The sequence below is a fragment of the Brassica oleracea genome, chromosome C1, assembly GCF_000695525.1.
Source record: "Brassica oleracea var. oleracea cultivar TO1000 chromosome C1, BOL, whole genome shotgun sequence".
NCBI classification, from domain to species: Eukaryota; Viridiplantae; Streptophyta; class Magnoliopsida; order Brassicales; family Brassicaceae; genus Brassica; species Brassica oleracea.
In genome coordinates, this window is record NC_027748.1 from 43,277,008 (window position 1) to 43,296,580 (window position 19,573).

The 19,573-nt window shown below is 39.2% G+C and overlaps 5 protein-coding genes across 7 annotated transcripts; 1 reads left to right on the forward strand and 4 right to left on the reverse strand.

Annotated features, from left to right (window-relative positions):
• Nucleotides 1-60: 60 nt before the first annotated feature.
• LOC106338968 (tyrosine--tRNA ligase, chloroplastic/mitochondrial) lies at nt 61-2,315 on the forward strand. Of its 3 annotated transcripts, XM_013777878.1 has the most exons (3): nt 104-152; nt 357-429; nt 574-2,315. In XM_013777878.1, the coding sequence occupies exon 3, from the start codon at nt 631-633 to the stop codon at nt 2,149-2,151; it is 1,521 nt and encodes a 506-aa protein (XP_013633332.1). In that variant the 5' UTR covers nt 104-152; nt 357-429; nt 574-630; the 3' UTR covers nt 2,152-2,315. The 3 variants fall into 3 exon arrangements, with proteins under 3 accessions (XP_013633294.1, XP_013633332.1, XP_013633373.1); XM_013777840.1 differs by lacking the exon at nt 357-429 and having other exon boundaries at nt 61-152; XM_013777919.1 differs by lacking the exon at nt 357-429 and having other exon boundaries at nt 123-196.
• Nucleotides 2,316-9,238: 6,923 nt separating this feature from the next.
• On the reverse strand, nt 9,239-11,164 carry LOC106339156 (pentatricopeptide repeat-containing protein At3g02650, mitochondrial). The gene has a single exon (XM_013777983.1). The coding sequence runs from the start codon at nt 11,095-11,097 to the stop codon at nt 9,406-9,408; it is 1,692 nt and encodes a 563-aa protein (XP_013633437.1). The 5' UTR covers nt 11,098-11,164; the 3' UTR covers nt 9,239-9,405.
• A 767-nt stretch (nt 11,165-11,931) lies between these two features.
• LOC106297382 (putative UPF0481 protein At3g02645) lies at nt 11,932-13,677 on the reverse strand. The gene has a single exon (XM_013733634.1). It carries the CDS (start codon nt 13,569-13,571, stop codon nt 12,003-12,005), a length of 1,569 nt encoding a protein of 522 aa, XP_013589088.1. The 5' UTR covers nt 13,572-13,677; the 3' UTR covers nt 11,932-12,002.
• A 203-nt stretch (nt 13,678-13,880) lies between these two features.
• Nucleotides 13,881-16,756, reverse strand: LOC106294068 (acyl-[acyl-carrier-protein] desaturase 5, chloroplastic). Its single transcript, XM_013729712.1, has 4 exons — nt 16,457-16,756; nt 15,216-15,720; nt 14,422-14,862; nt 13,881-14,247 (listed from the first exon to the last, which is right to left on the reverse strand). Exons 1-4 carry the CDS (start codon nt 16,567-16,569, stop codon nt 14,125-14,127), a joined length of 1,182 nt encoding a protein of 393 aa, XP_013585166.1. The 5' UTR covers nt 16,570-16,756; the 3' UTR covers nt 13,881-14,124.
• Nucleotides 16,757-17,754: 998 nt separating this feature from the next.
• LOC106299027 (putative Delta(7)-sterol-C5(6)-desaturase 2) lies at nt 17,755-19,224 on the reverse strand. Its single transcript, XM_013735161.1, has 3 exons — nt 18,855-19,224; nt 18,477-18,782; nt 17,755-18,109 (listed from the first exon to the last, which is right to left on the reverse strand). Exons 1-3 carry the CDS (start codon nt 19,078-19,080, stop codon nt 17,805-17,807), a joined length of 837 nt encoding a protein of 278 aa, XP_013590615.1. The 5' UTR covers nt 19,081-19,224; the 3' UTR covers nt 17,755-17,804.
• Between the last annotated feature and the right edge of the window lie 349 nt (nt 19,225-19,573).

Consider the following 19,573-nt stretch of genomic DNA (forward strand, 5'->3'; position numbering starts at 1 on the left):
ATATTTTATTAAATTAAAAAAAGCAGACCGGTTTAGTATGTCTGAATTTAGACCGGAGATTAATCGGTTTATCATGTTTCTCAAAGCATTCTTTGGTCTGTGTGGCAAAGCAAAGGTCGAAAACAAAATCCATTCCCAGAGCTACAAAACCAGTAAGCACTTTGCTTCTCAAAGTTTGATTCTTTATCCATTTTAGGTGTGTCTTTTCTGAAGTTTTGTATATATTAATTTGTTTGTTCCTCTCAAGTAGTTTCTTTGGCTCTGTTCTTGGAATGCATTAGTGTGTTGAGATGCAATGATGATTCCTTTATAGTTCTTGGTGTAATCTTTTGGGATTCCTTTGAAATTTTTTACAGTTTTGGAGATTGAACGATAGTGTTTCCGGGTTTTCATGGAGTAATGTGGGACTGTATTGTCAATGCCCATAAGGTGTTCGTCAAATTGACTGCCTGAGAATTGTTTTTGTTTTGCAGCTAGCTTTGTTTCCCTATCAAATCAAATAGTCTATTTACTTGCACAGAGATCGGTAATTCACCATTGTTTTAGCTGATGGTGTTTCTATTTAATGTTTAGGGGTTGTAGGTAACAGCTCCTCTATTCAAGAAAGTATCATCATCATATGATAAACCTATGGCATATACAACAGGAATGACGCTTGCTTCAAGAAGTCTCATCCCTATTTGTTCAAAAACCTTCTTATCTCCCTTGCGTGTGGCTTCTTTACTCAGTTCTCCTGAGAAATCCTCCACCACTTTCTTTAGAAGGCACCAAATTCATCACCTTTTCTCCACGTCTACAACTCCTCTGTTCGCACCTGTTAAGTGTTCAACTCTTGAGACAGAATGTCAAGCTGTTTCTCGCCCTAATGTAGTCGATATCCTCCAAGAAAGAGGACTCCTGGAGTCGGTCACCAGCGAGAATCTCAGGTCCGCTTGCTCTGATCCCAACGTAGCTCCTCTAAAGGTCTACTGCGGGTTTGATCCAACGGCTGAGAGTTTACATTTGGGTAACCTCCTTGGCATCATTGTGCTTTCTTGGTTCCAGAGATGTGGACATCAAGCCGTTGGTTTGATCGGTGGCGCCACTGGACGGGTTGGTGACCCATCTGGTAAAAGCCTAGAAAGACCTGAGCTTGACACCCTTACATTGGAGAAAAACATCGCCGGGATTAAAACCATCCTCGTCAAGATTCTTGGTGGTAACTCGACTTCTACTAGCTCTTATGTGATTTTTAATAACTACGACTGGTGGAAAGACATGACGATGCTCGACTTTCTGAAAAATGTTGGTCGGTTTGCTAGAGTTGGATCAATGATGGCGAAGGAGAGCGTGAAGAAGAGATTGGAATCAGAGCAGGGTATGAGCTACACTGAGTTCAGCTATCAGTTATTGCAAGGCTATGACTTCGTTCACTTGTTCGACAAGGAAAGGGTCAATGTTCAGATAGGTGGGAGTGATCAGTGGGGTAACATAACAGCTGGAACTGATCTGATCCGTAAGATTCTCCAAGCAGAAGAAGCTGCTTACGGGCTAACGTTTCCTCTCCTGCTGAAAAACGATGGGACGAAGTTCGGAAAGTCTGAAGATGGAGCCATCTGGCTATCTCCTTCCATGCTATCACCTTATAAGTTCTATCAGTACTTCTTCTCGGTTCCAGACGTTGATGTGATACGCTTCTTGAAGACGTTAACTTTCCTGAGTTTGGATGAGATAAAGATGGTGGAAGATGACATGAGGAAACCTGGTTATGTCCCTAACTCCGCCCAGATGAAACTTGCTGAAGAAGTAACCCGGTTTGTACATGGTGAAGAGGGTTTGAAGGAAGCAATCAAAGCAACAGAGGCTTTGAGACCAGGAGCTGAGACAAAGCTTGACTGGAACTTGATTGAGAGAATTGCAGAGGATATACCAACTTGCTCACTGCCTATTGATAGAGTCTCTGGTGTTTCCATTGTTGATGTATCCATTTCTGCGGGGTTGTTTGAGAGCAAATCTGCAGCGAAGAGGACGTTGAAGCAAGGTGGGGTTTATATGAACAATGAGAGAGTTGATGATGAGAACAAGAGAGTTGAAGAAGATGATATTGTTGATGGGAAAGGTCTTGTTCTCTCTTCAGGCAAGAAGAACAAAGTGGTCATCATAATTTCCTGAGTTTTTATACTTTTATAAAAGGATCTGTATTATTTATTATGCTTTTTAATTGAATTAGCATTGTATCTTTAATAAGTTTATGAATCTGAAACTACTTTATGATGAAAAATCATCTATTGAACACCATAAAAGCTTATTGGAGAACAAACAAGGCATTGTCTGGAGTTTCAAACCAAGAAAAAACATCTTCAAAAGCTATTCCAGATTTGATAGAACAAATGAGAAAATATCAAATCTGAGCTCTAAGCTGCAACAAGTAGATTAACATCTTCGGTTACCTTGCCTTCAGTTTGCATCCAAGGAATACACTAAAGGCGCAATACCATTTCATTTTTATCGAAGCAAATGTATTTATACAATTGAACATTCCTGAATTTCTATTTTACTCAGAATACATTTATAGATTCATTTGTTCCTTCTAAAAACAATAGGGAATAATAAACCAACACATTGCACTAATAGTAAACTAATCCCTTAGATTAGTTCTTAACTCGTTTGATATATGTGTATTTCATTACATAGATTTTGAGAATCTTATGGGTACCCAAAATATTTTAAAATTGTCTTATGAGTATAAATAAAGAGAAATTATATCCCAATAACATTAGATATTAATAGAACTGTCGAATCCATGATAAGTAAACTTTTTCAATAACAAAGGTTTGCGAATGAAACTAAAAATTATCATCCTAATAACAATAAAATTTATTTAGATTTTTAAAATTCATAAACTAATAACAACAAAATTTCAAAATTTTGTAATTCCTCTAAAATTATTCTACATATAATCTCTCTTTAGTTGAGAAGTTGGTTTCAAATATCTATAAATTGGGAAAGAGAATTCAAAGTTGAATTTATTGATGTTTGAGTTTGTTTTTTTTTAAGTGGAACCAGAATTAAATAAATAAACGTAAGGTTGCTATAGTTTAACTAAAATTTTAAAATACATCCAATTTATACATGTCTATAAATATTCATTATTATACATATTGTATAGATGATAGCATACTATTCCTATCAATGGTGACTTTTTTTAGATCTAAAGTGATAGTGTGTAGTATTTGTACAATCCAAAAATCTCTAATCAATTTTGATTATCAAACATGTGAACTTATTGTGAATGCAAATGATTCCATGATTCAAATCAAAATCTTTTTTATCCTTCAATGTACCAAAATTTTATGAACTTTGTTGCTGATATTTGAAACTAAGTTGTTGCGCTGAATATATTTTCCTGATTTATCCGTTTGTTGGTTTATGTTGTCTGGTTTGACTGAGTTTGAATCATTTTTGCATGAAGAGTGACGGTGGTTTGGGCGGTGGTTCAGATGGTGGTTCAGATTGGTGGTTCGGATGGTGGTGACAAGAAGCAGAAGACCTTTGAGGAAGAGACTCAGACCATCCACGAAAACATCTGGAATGGTTTCTTCCGTTGGTTAGGGAAGAAATGGCCCTGGTTTGTATCCAAGCTGGGGTATCTGGTAACCATCTTTTCTGCAGCCAGAAGATCCTTCTTGGAGTTCATCCATTGGCAACGCATAGGATCTAGGGGACGTCAGGTTTTCAGCGATGAAGAAGCTATCAAGATCATTGTGGAGTTATTGGCTTCACAGACAGCAACATTGAGCATGACAGCTTTTGGGAAGATAGCGAAATACATCTGGGATTACTCTTTCGGATTTGTTGTGATGACTGCTGTTGTGGCTGCTGTTCTTGATAAGATTGGTAAAGGCTATCGCTATGTGGGTCGCTACCTCGGTTTCGAGATGAAAGAACCGTTTGATGAATCCAAGGCACTTGAGGAAAGTGTAGAGAAGTTGGTGAAACAGATGGCTGACATATCAGAGAGGCTCTGCAAAATTGAAGCAAAGATTTGCCTCACATGATCCGAGGTAAACATGAGAACTTCACTTCATGTTCATTCAAAACCATCTTTTGAATCTGAGTTCCTGGCTTTTCTTGTACTGTACTGGTTCTTCATGGATCGTCATATCTGCAGCAGCAACTCAAGGAAAGATTTGTAGTTATTGGACCTGTTTTATCTATGAAACAATTGAGTTGTAGACTCTTGCTTGCTATATTTTGCTATATTGGTTCTTTTGGGTGGGGTTGTAGACTTTTGTTTAGAAGAAGAAAGAGGATAAAAGTTTGTATCTTTTCGAGTTTAACAGACAAGTAGCGAGGCCACATGTTTTGAGAAAAAGATCGAATTTTTATTTTCTATCAGAGAAACATGTAAATATGGGTTTTAAGGAACCGGTTGGCGACAAAATCTATTTAAAAACACAGACCGGTTAATAACTTCGACTTTAGACGGGATATTTTTGGTTTATCATTTTTTTTCAAAGTAATCTGTGAAGGTCTGTGTTCTACAACTCATATGTTTCTCTCCCTAATGTAGTGGATATACTCCAAGAAAGAGAACTCCTCGAGTCAGTCACCAGCTAGAATCTCAGGTCTGCTTGTTCTGATCCCTACCTAGTTCCTCTAAAGGTCTACTGCGGGTTTGATCCAACTGCTGAGAGTTTACACTTGGGTAACTTTCTTGCTATCATTGTGCTTTCTTGGTACCAAAGATGTGGACATCAAGCCGCTGGTTTGATCGATGGTGCCACTGGACGGGTTTGTGGCCCATCTGGCAAAAGCCTAGAAAGACCTGAGCTTGACTCCCAAACCTTGGAGAAAAACATTGCCGGGATTAAAAACATCATTGTCAAGATTCTAAGTGGCAATCCGAGTTTCGGTAGCTCTTACCTGATTAACAACTATGGCTGGTGGAAAGATATGACGATGCTCGACTTTCTGAAAAAAGTTGGTCGGTTTGCTAGGGTTGGGCCAATGTTGGCAAAGGAGAGCGTGAAGAAGAGGTTAGAATCAGAGCAAGGTATGAGCTACACCGAGCTCAGCTATCAGTTATTGCAAGGCTATGACTTCGTTCACTTGTTCGACAAGGAAAGGGTCAATGTTCAGATAGGTGGGAGTGATCAGTGGGGTAACATAACAGCTGGAACTGATCTGATCTGGACGATTCTCCACAGAGAAGAAGCTGCTTACGGGCTAACGTTGAGAGAATTGCAGAGGATATACCAACTTGCTCACTGCCTGTTGATAGAGTCTCTGGTGTTTCTATTGTGGATTTCTATTGTGGATATGTTGGTTTCAGCAGGGTTGTTTGAGAGCAAATCTGCAGCGAGGAGGATGTTGAAGCAAGGTGGGGTTTATATGAACAATGAGAGAGTTGATGACGAGAATAAGAGAGTTGAAGAAGATGATATTGTTGAAGGGAAAGGTCTTGTCCTCTCTTCAGTCAAGAAGAACAAAGTGGTCGTCAGAATTTCCTGAGTTTTCATATTTTTTATAAAAGGATCTGTGTTATTTATTATGCTTTTTTCAATGAATTAGCATTAAATCATTAATGAGTTTATGAATATCAAACTACTTTATGATGAAAAAATCATCTATTTGAACACCCCATAAGAGCTTATTGGAGAACAAACAAGGTTGATATCGCCATTATCCACAGCAGAACCGGGAGAAGTGTACTGAAACCAACATGGATGAAGGACTATGTGTGTGAAGGTAGAGGATTATTTATGGAGGAAGTGGAGGAGTTGGTTGCGATATATACCTCAGAAGAAGATCCAGAGAAGTTTGAAGAATCTGTCACTTATGAGAGATGGAGAGATGCGATGGAGGTAGAAATCAAGGCCATAGAAGATAACAACACTTGGGAGCTTGTTGATCTGCCTGAAGGTGCTAAAGTGATAGGAGTGAAATGGGTTTTCAAAACCAAACTCAATGAGAGAGGTGAAGTAGACAAATTCAAGGCAAGGCTGACTGCAAAGGGCTTTCATCAAACAGAGTAGACTTCCATGTGGTATTTGCACCTGTTGCTAGGTGGGATACAATCAGACTCATTCTTGCTTTAGCTGCACAAAGAAGAGATGTGAAGAGCGTCTTCCTTCATGGAGAGCTAGATGAGGATGTGTATGTGGAGCAACCAAGAGGTTTTGAAGTTGAGGAAGACAGTGGAAAGGTCTACAAGCTTAGAAAGGCGTTGTATGGTCTAAGGCAGGAGCCTAGGGCCTGGTACAGCAGAATAGAGGTGTACTTCATGAGCAAGGGGTTCAGAAGATGCTACTGTGAACACACTTTGTTCATCAAGGAGGAAGCTTGTTGATAGTAAGCTTATATGTTGGACGATCTTATCTACACAAGCGACTCAGAGTCCATGCTCATGGACTTTAAGGCAACCATGGAAGAGGAATTTTTGATGACTGATCTAGGGATGATGATGTTATTTCTTGGAGTGGAAGTAATACAAGACGGAGCAGGGATCTTTACCACTCAAAGAAAGTATGCAGCTGAGACAGTTAAAGAAGTATGGTATGGAGGATTGCAATCATGTTCTGAATCCAGTTGTTTCAGGAACTAAGCTGACCAAAGAAGGAGGCGGATCAGAGGTGGATGCTACATCTTTCAAGAAACTAGTTGGGAGTCTAAGGTACCTGACTGAAACTCTGTCCTAATCTCATCTACTCAGTGAACTTGGTGAGTAGATATATGGAACGTCCTAGAGAGCAACACTTGATGGCTGCCAAACGGATATTGAGGTACGTGCAAGGAACCATTGGCTTTGGGATACAGTATCAATGTGGCATAGAAGAGAGGTTGGTTGGGTATGTGGATAGTGATTACGCTGGAGACATTGATGATAGAAGAAGCACTTCACTTTCATGTTTGGTGAAGGAGACTAGTTTCTTGGGCATCCAAGAAGCAACCTATTGTCACTCTCTCAACTACAGAAGCTGAGTCTGTTGCAGTAGCCTATGGAGCATGTCAACAGGTGTGGCTGCGAAATGTAACTTGAGGAGGTTGGCTTTGATCAAGGAAAAGGAACAATGATAACAGCTCCACCATCAAGCTCTCGAAGAACCTTGTCTTGCACGGAAGAAGCAAACACATCCATGTGAGGTATCAATTCTTACGCGAGCTTGTGAATGATGAGGTAATCACTTTGCAGTATTGTTCAACTCGAGAACAGTTGTCGGATGTCATGACCAAACCGGTGAAACTAGAAGTGTTCGAGAGATTGAGGATGAAGATTGGAGTTGGACTGAAAGAAGAGTAAACTGGAGTGGAGTCTTCCAAGTTTTTAGGAGTTTTTCAATTTGTTTCTGAGTCGATAATCGTTTCCTAACTTGTAGGAAGTGAGTTAGTAGTTTGTTATTATGTTCCTATTATTCAGCTCGTCTCTGATCTATAAGACAGAGCTTTTGTATTCGTTTCTCTTCAAGCAATAAGAAAACTAGTTTTGAATTCAGTGCTCTGAATCTTACAAGGTTCCTATTATTCAGCTCGTCTCTGATCTATAAGACAGAGCTTTTGTATTTGTTTCTCTTCAAGCAATAAGAAAACCAGTTTTGAATTCAGTGCTCTGAATCTTACAAAGAGCTTATTGGAGAACAAACAAGGTTGATATCGCCATTATCCTCCACAGCAGCAGTCTCCTCGGTTCAGGTTGATATGCTTATGATAGCAAGCTCGGATCTTGACCTCCGATGGAAACTCGTTGAGGTGTGTATGAGTCTCGGTGGGTACTACACATTAGTGCTTTAGGGACGGTGAAAATGCTGACTGCGACTTGTTCGAGAGGGTGTTCTTCGAGCTCTGCGTCGAGAGATTTTCTGACGTTGTTGACCCATCGAGACTCATCAAAGCTGTGTTGATGTGTGGTAGATGAATCAGCTGGTTTACAGAGTATACACGGCGAATTCCAATGACCAGATCGATTCGACGCAGTCGTACGTGGAGCTTTGGATGGGTACTCACGAGTCCGGTCCGAGTTACTTGGAGGATGATGCTGATGGCTCCAATTGTGTCACTCTTAGATCGTGGATTAATGAAAACCCTGAGTCTCTTGGAGAAATGGGGTTGCGATCTCCCCCTTTCTCTTCAAGGTAACATACATTACATTGCCCACATTGTAATAATTTCACAAAGATCTCTGCTTTTTAATTGCTTTTGATGTTTGGTCTCAGAGAGAGTTGAATCTCTACTGTGATGTGTAATGTTAGGTGTTGTCGGTGGCGTCGATTCAAGCACATCCGGATAAAGACGACAATCACAAACCAGAGATGGCATTGGCCTATACCCAATTCGAGGCTCTTTGTGGGTTTATACCTCTTCAGGTAACGTTGTTCTCACTTATAACTGTTTTCATCGGTTTCAAAGTTCTTGTTCTTTTTTAATATAATAGATGAACCTTTGCAATTGTCCATCTACTTTGCATGTTAAGAACCGTTTACATGAGTGATAGTTAAAGACTGTAGTAGGTGTCACATCCTTTACTTTTTTAAGTAAGAGTCTAAGATCATGATTAACGCTGAAACCCCACATGGGGTTTTTTATTTTATTTTTATTCTTTTGGTCTGAATAAAAAAACAAAAAAAAAAATAAAAATCAACCAATCGCGGACCGCCACGTGTCAGTGAGGTCCGCAAACAGTTCAAAAACCCCCCTGAACAGCGATCCTTATTTTGGTTTTCCTATAACCGATTTTTCCTTTTTGTGGGGTCACCCACCTAAAATCCCCACTAAAAATCCCTTCCCAAGATAATCCTGCTCTAAGGCTTGAGATTAGAATTGATGAATTCATGATTAGTATAGCACTTTCCTTTTCTTTGGATATATATATCTCAGAACATGAACACGTTATCAAAATGTCGTTTGCTCACTGCCTGTTGATAGAGTCTCAGGTGTTTCTGTTGTGGATGTATCGGTTTCTGCGGGGCTGTTTGAGAGCAAATCTGCAGCAAGGAGAACGTTGAAGCAAGGTGGGGTTTATATGAGAATAAGAGAGTTGATGATGAGAATAAGAGAGTTGAAGGGAAAGGTCTTGTTCTCTCTTCAGGCAAGAAGAACAAAGTGGTCATCAGAATCTCCTAAATTTTTATTTCTTTTATAAAAAAACTGTACTATGTATCTATCATGATTTGTTTTTGTTATGAATTAGCATTGAATCATTAATAAGTTTATGAATTTGAAACTGTTTGATTATATAGTGACTAGATCGAATTTATAACTAATTATGATGAAAAACATTGCTTGATGATGATGAGTACTGTGATTGAACACCATAAAAGCTTATTGGAGAACAAACAAGGCACTGTCTGGAGTTTCAAACCAAGAGAAAACATCTTCAAAAGCTATTCCAGATTGATAGAACAAATGTAAAATATCAAAATCCAAGTTCTATGCTGCAGCAAGTAGATTAGCATCTTCGGTTGCCTTGCCTTCAGATTGCATCTCTTTAACTGCTCTTATCAGCCCCTGAGTAATAGCATTCAGATGCAACCCCTTCTGCTTCATCTCCTCAAACAGCATCTCTGCTTTCTCCCAATCCAATGCTTTGAGGCACAACGACTGAATCAGCTTACTATACTCATCCGCACTAGGCTTCACACCGAAACTCTCCATTTCATTCAAAAGCTCAAGAGCTTCGTCATACTCTTCAATCTTGCAGTAGCCTCTGATGAGTGAGTGATACATCACAGGACTAAGATTCTTATGTTTCTTTTTCGCTTCCGCTAGAATTTCTCGGGCGTCATTCATCATCCCTCCTTTAGCATACCCGCTGATGATGACAGTGTAAGTGTACACATCTGGTTTCAAACCTCTACTCTCCATCAACTTCAAAACCTCTTTGGCTTCATCTAGATCTCCACTTCTCGAACAAGCGTGCACAATCAAATTGAAAACCGCATTCCCAGGAGCAGGTCCTTTAGAGATCATATCCAGGACCAAACCTTTAGCGTCTTTAACATTCTTCATCCTGCATAAACTCTGGATCACATCAGAAAACGGTTTGATCCCCTGTCGCCTAGCATCTCCAGATAAATCACTCAACAACTCCTGAGCAAACCCAACAGTCCCATCATTCTTGCTCAGCGCACTTATCAGAGTAGCAACAGATCTAGAAGGAGGCAACTTCTCTTTCGTCTTAGCCAGTTCGTAAACAGAATAAGCCTCCTCAGCCTTCCCTTCCTTACAAAACAAAGTAATGATGTTACCAATCTGGTCTCCCTCTGGTAACACACCGCTCTTGAGCATCTTCTCGCACACAACGCACGCCCATTCCATAAACGACCGCTTACAAAGCGCCTCCAGTGTTACATAATAAGTCTTGGCATTCAAAGTAAAGCCAAGCTCCTCGGTTTTACTAAACACATCGAAAGCAGCTTTGGACTTGCCAAGCTTCCCAAACAAAGCTATCAGATCATTCATTATCTCAAGATTCAAAACAAGGCTACTCTCACTCTCACTAATCTCTTTAACCAAATCCCACAGAGCATAAGCATCCAACCTACGTCTATCACCAGAGATTACTACAAGGAGAGACTCTAAAAGCGATGTGGTGACAGTGATGTCTTCTTTCTTAGTTGCCCATTTCAAGAACCTAATCAAGTTCTTACCTTTAATTCCTGGAGATTCAAACACTCTCCCCACAAGATCTGAGTTCAAATCGAGATCTAACGCCTTCAGACCAAACTCCAAAGCTTCTTCATCGCCTCGTAACAAAGACAGCAAAGATTCGAACTTTTCCTCGTCGAATTGGCTCGCCTCCTCAGCTACAACGGACCCGTCTCCAGAAGCTTCGATTGGAGAAATGTTAGACTCTCCATCTTCACCATTCACATCAAAATCGCCACTTTCGGAAAACCCTAAACCGGAAGCATTCGATTCTTCGTGGGTAAGCTCTGAGGATGAAGAGATTGGGATCTCTTCGGTAGGGTTTGTGGAGAAGAACCTGAGGCTTCGGGGAGAAGCATTTCGAGAAGACTCGGCGTGTGCGAATCTGGAAATGGGTGTTAGCGATGGAGTCTTCTTCGTGGAGATTCGAGTAAAGGCGAGGTTTTGCGATCTCCGCAACACGGATCTCAACATTTCTGCTTTCTCTCTCTCTCTCTCAGACTATCTTCAGCTGCAGTTTCTGATTCTAAACCCAAAAACCCTATTTGTTCTCTCTCATTTTTGATTTTAAGTATTAAGAAGATATTTGAGGAAAAAAATGGAAGAAACTAAAAAATGGAGGACTTTAGTAGCAAATAAAATACTTTCAATAAATAACAAAGATATGTCTAGGCATTTCAGATATTGCTTCGGTTTTCGGTACTAGAAACATAGGATCTGTTCGAGTATTTAGGAAATTCGATTTGGTTTCGGTTTGATCGAGTAACAACGTTAGAAACCATCTAATATCTGAGTAATTACAAGTCCAATTTGCTTTGGTTCTGTCTTTTTGATTAATTCGAGTTAAAAATCTCAAAATTTTCGTTTTTCGATTAAATAGTTTAGATAATTATAAATATTTTGAATAAAAAATATTTATTTACTTTAGTTTTCGGATAATTCGATTTATAAATAGTATTTTAGATTATTTTAAAACTTTAAATATAGTTATAAATTGTATTATAAAAGTTTGAATACTCATTTGATATTTGGTTTGGTTTCAGTTTTTATTTTATTTTAAAAATATATAATCCGTTTGAATAATTGATAAGATCCAAAATTGAACTATAATACTCATTCGATATTGGTTTGGTTTCAGTTTTTTTTAATATATAATCCGTTCGATTAATTGATAGGGTTCAATTGAACCGAACGTTATATTTTAGTTCGGTTTTTTGGTTCCGGATAAGTGTGTCAAGAGGCTTAAACAAAGAGAAGCACACTACAAAACCATGCTGGTTTCAGTTTCTTGCATAACATGACCCAAAGCAAAAGGGAACCATAGAGAAATCAAATCAAACCAAACCAAATTCAAATCACATCGTCACTGGTAGTTTCACCTAACCGGTTCTCAACCCAAGCAACCTCAAGGAGCTAAACACCAACGAAATCACTTGCAACGAAACCAGCATCAACAACAAAACCGCAGCCAAAAATGCAAAAATCTTCCAAGAACCATAAACATAAACCTCAACAAATCTCCCAATCTTAACTTTCCACCGTCCGGTATAATACCGGTTCACATCCTCAATAGTCTTATCCAAGAACCCAACTTTGGTCAACCTCACTGATTCGCTCATACCGTTCCACATCTCCGCAGCTTCTTCATCGCTCTTGAGACGGCTCACGAGAACGCCTTGCTCTCTAAGCAAACTAACGTCTTCCTCTGAATCGATGATTCCGTTTATCAGCTCCGTGTACCGAGTGAAGACCAATGGTCCTCCCGAAGTGTTCGAAGCTTCGTAAGCCACGAGGTTTCGAAGAACGGTCTCCGTGTTGATGTCTAGGTTTATCACAGGGAGGTGGAAGTGGCCTGTGTTTGAATCGAATGAAACGGTCGAAACGTTGCCGTTTTGTGTTGGTTTGAACTTAACTCCTGCCTTGTGGAGTTCGGAGACCGATGGGATTGTGAGTTCGGAGACTAGAGGAGGCTTCTCGATGTCGGAAACAGAGACCGTTGCTGCTGCTTCTTCGTTTTCTTGTCTGGTGAATAGATAGTTCAGAGCGATGAAGCCGGGGAGATTCGATATGACTCTCCATGGAAGTCTCAAGATCATATCAGCAGGTCGAGACGCGAAGACCCTTTTGAACTGAAGCTTCATCTCTCTCAGAAGCTTACATGCTCTGTTTTCGTCTGCTCTGTTTTCTTCTTCTTCTTCCTCTTCTTCTTCGATTCTTGGAACGATCATCTGATACAAGAAGTCTAGGATATGGTTATACTCATGAATCTGAGCCTTCAGAATCTCACCATCTTCGAATTTGATCACGAGAGGAGAGAGATCTCTGCATAGTCCCGTGAGAACAGAGACCAACAGAGCATCAGCTGATTCCTTCGATTCGAGCTGAACTTCGAGCGCTTTCCTCAAAACGAACAACGGGATTTGATTCTCTAACATCATTACATCTCTAAGAATCTCGTTGTGACCGACTCTGTTAATCAAAGTCTCGACCTTTCCGAAACCGTAATAAACCTTAAGAAACTCGATCAAGAACGAAGAGTCGATCGCCATTATCCACAGCAGAGTCTCGTCGCTCAGCGCGATGTACTTATGATAGCAAGCTCGGATCTTGACCTCCAATGATTGAAGCTTCTCGACGAGGTCGTGGAACCTGAAAGATTTGGAGTTGTTTCGAAACTTTCTCGCGATCGTCAGTTTGTACCTCTCTGTTTCTTGAAGCTCTGGTTTGAGACAGTGGTAAGGTCCGACGGAGACTCGCTGAGGTGTGTATGAGTCTCGATGGGTGCACATTAGTGCTTTAGGGACGGTGAAAATGCTGACTGCGACTTGTTCGTGAGGGTGTTCTTCGACCTCTGCGTCGAGAGATTTTCTGACGTTGTTGACCCATCGAGACTCGTCGAAGCTGTGTTGATGTGTGGTAGATGAATAAGTTGGTTTTTTAGGAAACATGATCTTAAAAGTTTTTAGAAGCTAAACAAGATCGTGAACTCTGTCTTTCTTCTTCTTTTAATGTGAGAGTGTAACATAAGAAAAAGAAGAAACAGTTTGATTTGTGCGTTTGCAGTTATGGTTTCATCTAAGACTTTACTCTGTTTCATTTGTATTAAAACGTTTTTTTAAGTTTCATCTTTGTTATGGTAATAAAACGGTCACTTTTGGTTGGTTGTTACTTGAACAAGAGGTTTAAATTACAAACCATTATTTGCTTATTTATGAGAGAACATTATTAAGTACTGATACAACAAAAAAAAAGGAAAATCGAAAATAGAAAACCAAACTCTTAAAAGTCTTTGTTCTTGGTAACCAGACATTATCTCTAGGAACACTCAAAACAGCATTTTATGGTCTTCGACTAATTCAAACAAGAAACATAACCTTATCTACAATGTTCTGTATAAAACAAAACATATTGAAATGAACTCTGACTTGTCTTAAGACTGGTACGTCATCGGTGAAGAAGTCTATGGCTTACTCAGGGATCATTTGGAAGAGAGATGTTTACTTAAGCCCTAATCTCTCGACCAAAAATCCAGCTGAGCGGTACGTTTTTGGCTGCTTCTTTGGCTCTTCCTTGAGCTCTCTCTTCAATCTTGCGGATCCTTGCAGGTAGTCCGCAGACAAAGTCCTGTCAAAGGCAATGATAGAGTCAGAATTCAAGTTCATGTCCCAGTCAAATACACAAAACAGACCAAGCAGTGCAGCTAATATAGTATTCATGTCCAAGAAACCTACAAAAAGAGACTGAGAAGTATCCATATAATTATAGGTTTCATCACAAGTAATGGTGGTGGTAATTTACCTGAGCCTTGTGTCCTTCACTAGAAAGGCCTGACAAAGTCTCAACGTTCCACCGTTCAACAAGAAACTCCAGAATATCAGCATAGTCCTTGGCGGTGTAAACACCGAGCCTCTGTGCAACGGTCGAGAAGTGCTCAAACAGGTTATCATCTTGTCCATCATACATCAAATGCGCAGGCATCGAGATCTTTTTCTTCATCATATCAGCCAATCCCAAGATGGTGCCATCAGCGTCGATTTCGAAGAGCTTCTCCACAATCTTGGTGTAAGCAGTCTCGTGGCGCTTCTCGTCAGCAGCAATGGTCCCGCATATCTGCGCAAGTTTCAAATCTCCAAGATCTTTCGCATGTCTGGCAGTGTTTCCGTGGGAGATGAAGGTCGCTCTTTCTTGAAAGGATGTGTAGATGAAACCCAAGTAAGGGTTGTTTTCAGTTTTTGGATCCTAAGAAGATAAAACAATATCAATCATATATAATTAATTAGAGCTGGGATTTTTAACCGAACCGAATGTTTAGTAACAAAAACAATCAAACAGTACCAATATTAACCGAAAATCCGAACCGAACTAACCAAAATCCGAATCAAAATAACAGAACTAATCAAAATCCGAACAAAATTTTTTTTTGAATTTTATTCAATTTAAACCAAAAATTTCGGTAAAATTTTTTGATACGAACTAGCCAAGAACCGAACCGAACTTTTTTACGGTTCAATTCAGCAAAATTTTACCCGAACCGGCAGGCCTATAAATTAATCATACATGAGAAACATAGAATACAAATCAGAGAAGCTTACCATTCCAGAGCCAATAAGGTACTGAATAGTCTTCTCAATCTGCCTCATGTCAACTCTCCCAGACAAATAAAGATACTTGTTAAGCAAATCCCCATGCCTATTCTCTTCAGCAGTCCACGCCCTAGTCCACACCGCCCAAGGAGTAGGACTAGCTCCCGTCTCATCCCTAACACCATCCAACGTGTTCAACATGGTCTGGTAAGTCGGAAGCGCTTCTTCAGTGATCATATCACCAACAAGCACCACGAAATACTCGTCGGGAAGCTCCTTACACCGTTCCCTCAGCTCCTTGACTTGGTCGTAGAACCCTTCCGACTCAGCTTCCGGGAGAAAATCAGTCGGCTGCCACGACTTCTCGACGGGTTTTAAGTAGGTCAAGAGTGTCTCATCAGCCCATCCTTCCAAGGATTTGAAGATCTCGAGTTTTTGTGGCGGCATGGAGTGTTTAACTTGGACATGCACTTCTCGTGGAGGGATGTAGAGCTTCCTTCCGTTGGTAACCTCTCTGTAATCAAAACCAAATAGAGTTTCAAACTCAGGACTTGAGCGAGTGATGAAAATAAAATAGACTTAGCAGTACTACACACAACAATCCTGAAAAAACACCAATAAGCTTCAGACAGTATATATGTCTTCCTCGATGAATTAGTAATAACCATGATATTAAAAATCTGTCCTAAAAACCGATGCGAGCCGAAATGGTTTTTTAAAATATTCGATTTATACAAGATTTAAGCTATTTTAAATCGGTTTAAGCCATTCTAAATTAATTTAAATTTGTCTAAATTTGTTAATAATGTTAGTACAAATCCACAAATTTGACTATTTTTTTTAATTTTAATTTGACTATTTTTTTTTAGCTATTTTAAATTGGTTTAAGCCATTCTAAATTAATTTAAATTTGTCTAAATTTGTTAATAATGTTAGTACAAATCCACAAATTTGACTATTTTTTTGTTTGTTTTATATATATCTAATTTTAGTAATTCATCGAACTAATTTTATAATTAGATCTAAAAACTAAAATATCTTAAACCAATGTAAAATATACATCAAATCAGTCAATAATTTGTTAAACACACGGGTTCCAAATAATCAGCCTAGTTGCTAATCCCACTAGATAGACAGCCTTGGCTATTTTTGAACATTGGTGATAACAGAGATTCATCATCGGCATTCAATCCAAAACACACAGATCAGCAAAACATATGATTACGACAATGAAGGGAGAAAAGGCTCACGTAGTAGCGGAACGAATCGAAGAAGCAATGGAAGATCTGGATCCACGAGCTTGACGAGGACGATAGGCGTAAGAAGAAGACGAAACTACGATCTGATTCAAAGCCATCACCATTTTTCTCTTAGTTTCTTCTCTAAGACTAACAAACTCGATAAATGGAAGTGATTTAAATAAAGAACAAGGACGGATCCCGAAGGTCGATTATTTCTATGTTTGATTGCTGCTTCGAGACTGTGACAAATGTGAAGGTTTTGATGAGTAAAGAACGAAAGCCTTTGGGTGGGCGTGATGATCGAGCCATGGACATGGGTATGTATGCAACTTTTATTTTTCTTCTCTAGAATATCCCTCAGGTGCTCTTTTATTTACGTCAACGCCACACTCAGATATTTTTCGCTGCTTTTTTCACAGGCCCATGGGCCGAATGATATATGACTCATTGTTTTGTCAAATTATTGGGCCTAAATTATGCTTCGACTAATCCCAACAGTTTTAAACATCAAGAATCAAATCCATTGACAACGTTTCTAATAATGACTTGGTGATTCTATATTTCACAACTCATTCTTATGGTGAGCTTTTTTTTTTTTAGCAATCTTATGGTGAGCTAACTATGTCATTACCCCAACTAACTGGTTTTCTTCTGATCTGAGAAAAGTCTGCACTTAAACATCACAGTAGTTAAAGGAGCCATAACAATATTAAATGTGTAAGCATATAGATCTGTGACTCTGTGGGACAACCCATTCAACACAAGTGGGAGCATTGGCAGATATTTATGCTTTCTATGTGACCCATCTACAAGAACTAGTTGATTATGAAAGCGTATACTTGGCTATATTTTATACCTTTAATTTTCTCTATTTTTATGTTTTTAGATTTCTTACCTTAACTGAAAAGTACAAACTTTGCCTATTATAGATGCTAGTGTTGTATCTTTATCAACCTTCTACTTACCATACTAAGTATTCTTTGAAGACAAGTAAGAAACTTTGTAGCTAAGACCTTGTGCATCGCATGGTCCTTAGAGGGATTTTCGGGCGTGAACCCCGCAAAAAAAGAAAAAGACCGGTAAGAAAAACTACGAGGTAAAGATCGATTTTTTTAGGGCTTTTGTGATTTTCGCGGACCCCACTAATACGTGCCGGCCCGCGATTGATCCTTTTTTTTATGAAAAGATAAAAAAAAAAAATTAAAAATTTGAAACTCCAAGTGGGGTTCTAGCTATGCACATGCTCTAATAGTGCAATCATGTTTCTTATTCTAACAAAGTGATATTACAAAGGTTTAAGACTCAGGAGTAGAAAAACACATGAAGGACAACAAAAAAAATGTGTACGTTGAACATATCACTTTTCTTTCTCATTAAAGCTGTCGTCTTCAGCTAAAGGGACCTTAAGTGAGCCAAACAGCCAATCCATGCATATGGTATAATGGCCATAGTTATGCTTGTATGTTGTATGGTGTATGGTATGGTGTCCTGCACCCATTATAGGCCATATGTTACCATTGATGCAATCATGGTTGCTCACTGTCCATATCCCTTCCATAATAAAAAGACTCAAATGTGTTATGAGATGTATCGGCACTATGAACAGAGCTATCACATGCGGTACTGCCTGAAGTATCCCATCCAATGGATGGAACGCAAGCCCTGAAAACCCGAAAAACTTTCAAGCAATGTTATATATTACCAAGTTGACAGAAAAAATTTATTACCAAGTATTGGGACTATGTAAAGATTAATAGGTCATGAAGTTTAATCACTAAAGAGAGTATAAGAATAAAATCCCCCAAATTAAGAGTTTCGATGAAACATAAATAATATATAAGACATCTAGACCAATCCACTTATTGCCAATTGTAACTAAGTTGGAAACTCATGAATCTTAGCACCAAATTTATAGACCGGCCGTTCGATTTGAATGTTAGTTTCAACATTATCGAAGATAAGGTTAAAGTTAACTCCCAGGGCAAGCAGGTTTGAAAGAGAGTTCTTAAGAAATAAGAATGTGACTAACCAGCAAATGGAGAGAGTGTGTTTTGCTTGTTGTACATATGGTGGGTTGCATGGAGATGCTTATAGAGAAATTTATTGTCATGAGTCATTTTGTGAACCCAATAAATCATAAACTCAACTAAAACAAGATAAAACGCGATGTAAACCAAACAGAGGCACCAGTTGAACTGATCAAGTGTAGAGTAACATTTGGTCCAACCACGCTCGATTATATACTCAGAGACAGTTGGAACAAGTGTGGACCAAGGCATAGCCTTCATTGCCACATATATTTGTAGAATCATTGCCTTTCTTGTAGGAACAGAATCTGAAGAATATTGTAGATTCATTAAAAAAAAAGAGAGCTCAAAAATAAGACGAACTGAAAAAATAATCTCACCTTGAGGGACGTAAACGTTGAGTTTAAGGTAATAGATGTAGAAGCACCAGAGGAAGCCGGAGATGAAGTAAAGTAAGTTTCCGGCTAGGTAGTTCCGGAGCCATGTTTGGAGGAAATGTGGCAAAGGCTCCCATAGATTCGCCGGCAAAAGGTGGCTCAGAACTATTCGGTTGTAAAACGTTGTCTCCTCGACGAACCGAGCAAGAAACTCATGGTTCGACGCCATGTTTCCTCCGGGAAAAAAAGTCAAACTCTAGCGGATAATTAATGTGTTTATGAGTGTTTGAGAGAGAAAGAATCTCTGCGTAGATGACAGAGAGGCTTTGTGAGTTATGATAATGTGCACATGCTGTTCCTTGGCATGGTAAGTTAGTTCTTCCATGCATTTATTAGTTATCTACAGAACCATCACCCCAAATTATATCATATTCTCATTACGCGGTTATATGTTGAATAACGTAGTCCTTGGTTATGGTACGTCTAATACTAGCCGGTCCACTCTGGCCCAGCTAGAACCATTATTAAATCTGCACTTATTTTAAACGTGTAAGAGTAGATACAGACCTTAAACTGGTCATAATCCAACGCTCTTTACTTAAGAACAGGCTAACAAGACTACACGAACCGGACCTGGCAAAATAAGTGTCCTTTTAGACATAACCACATCATCCAGAATCTATTCTATTAAAATAGCAGTGTGACCCATTGATAAAAGTATC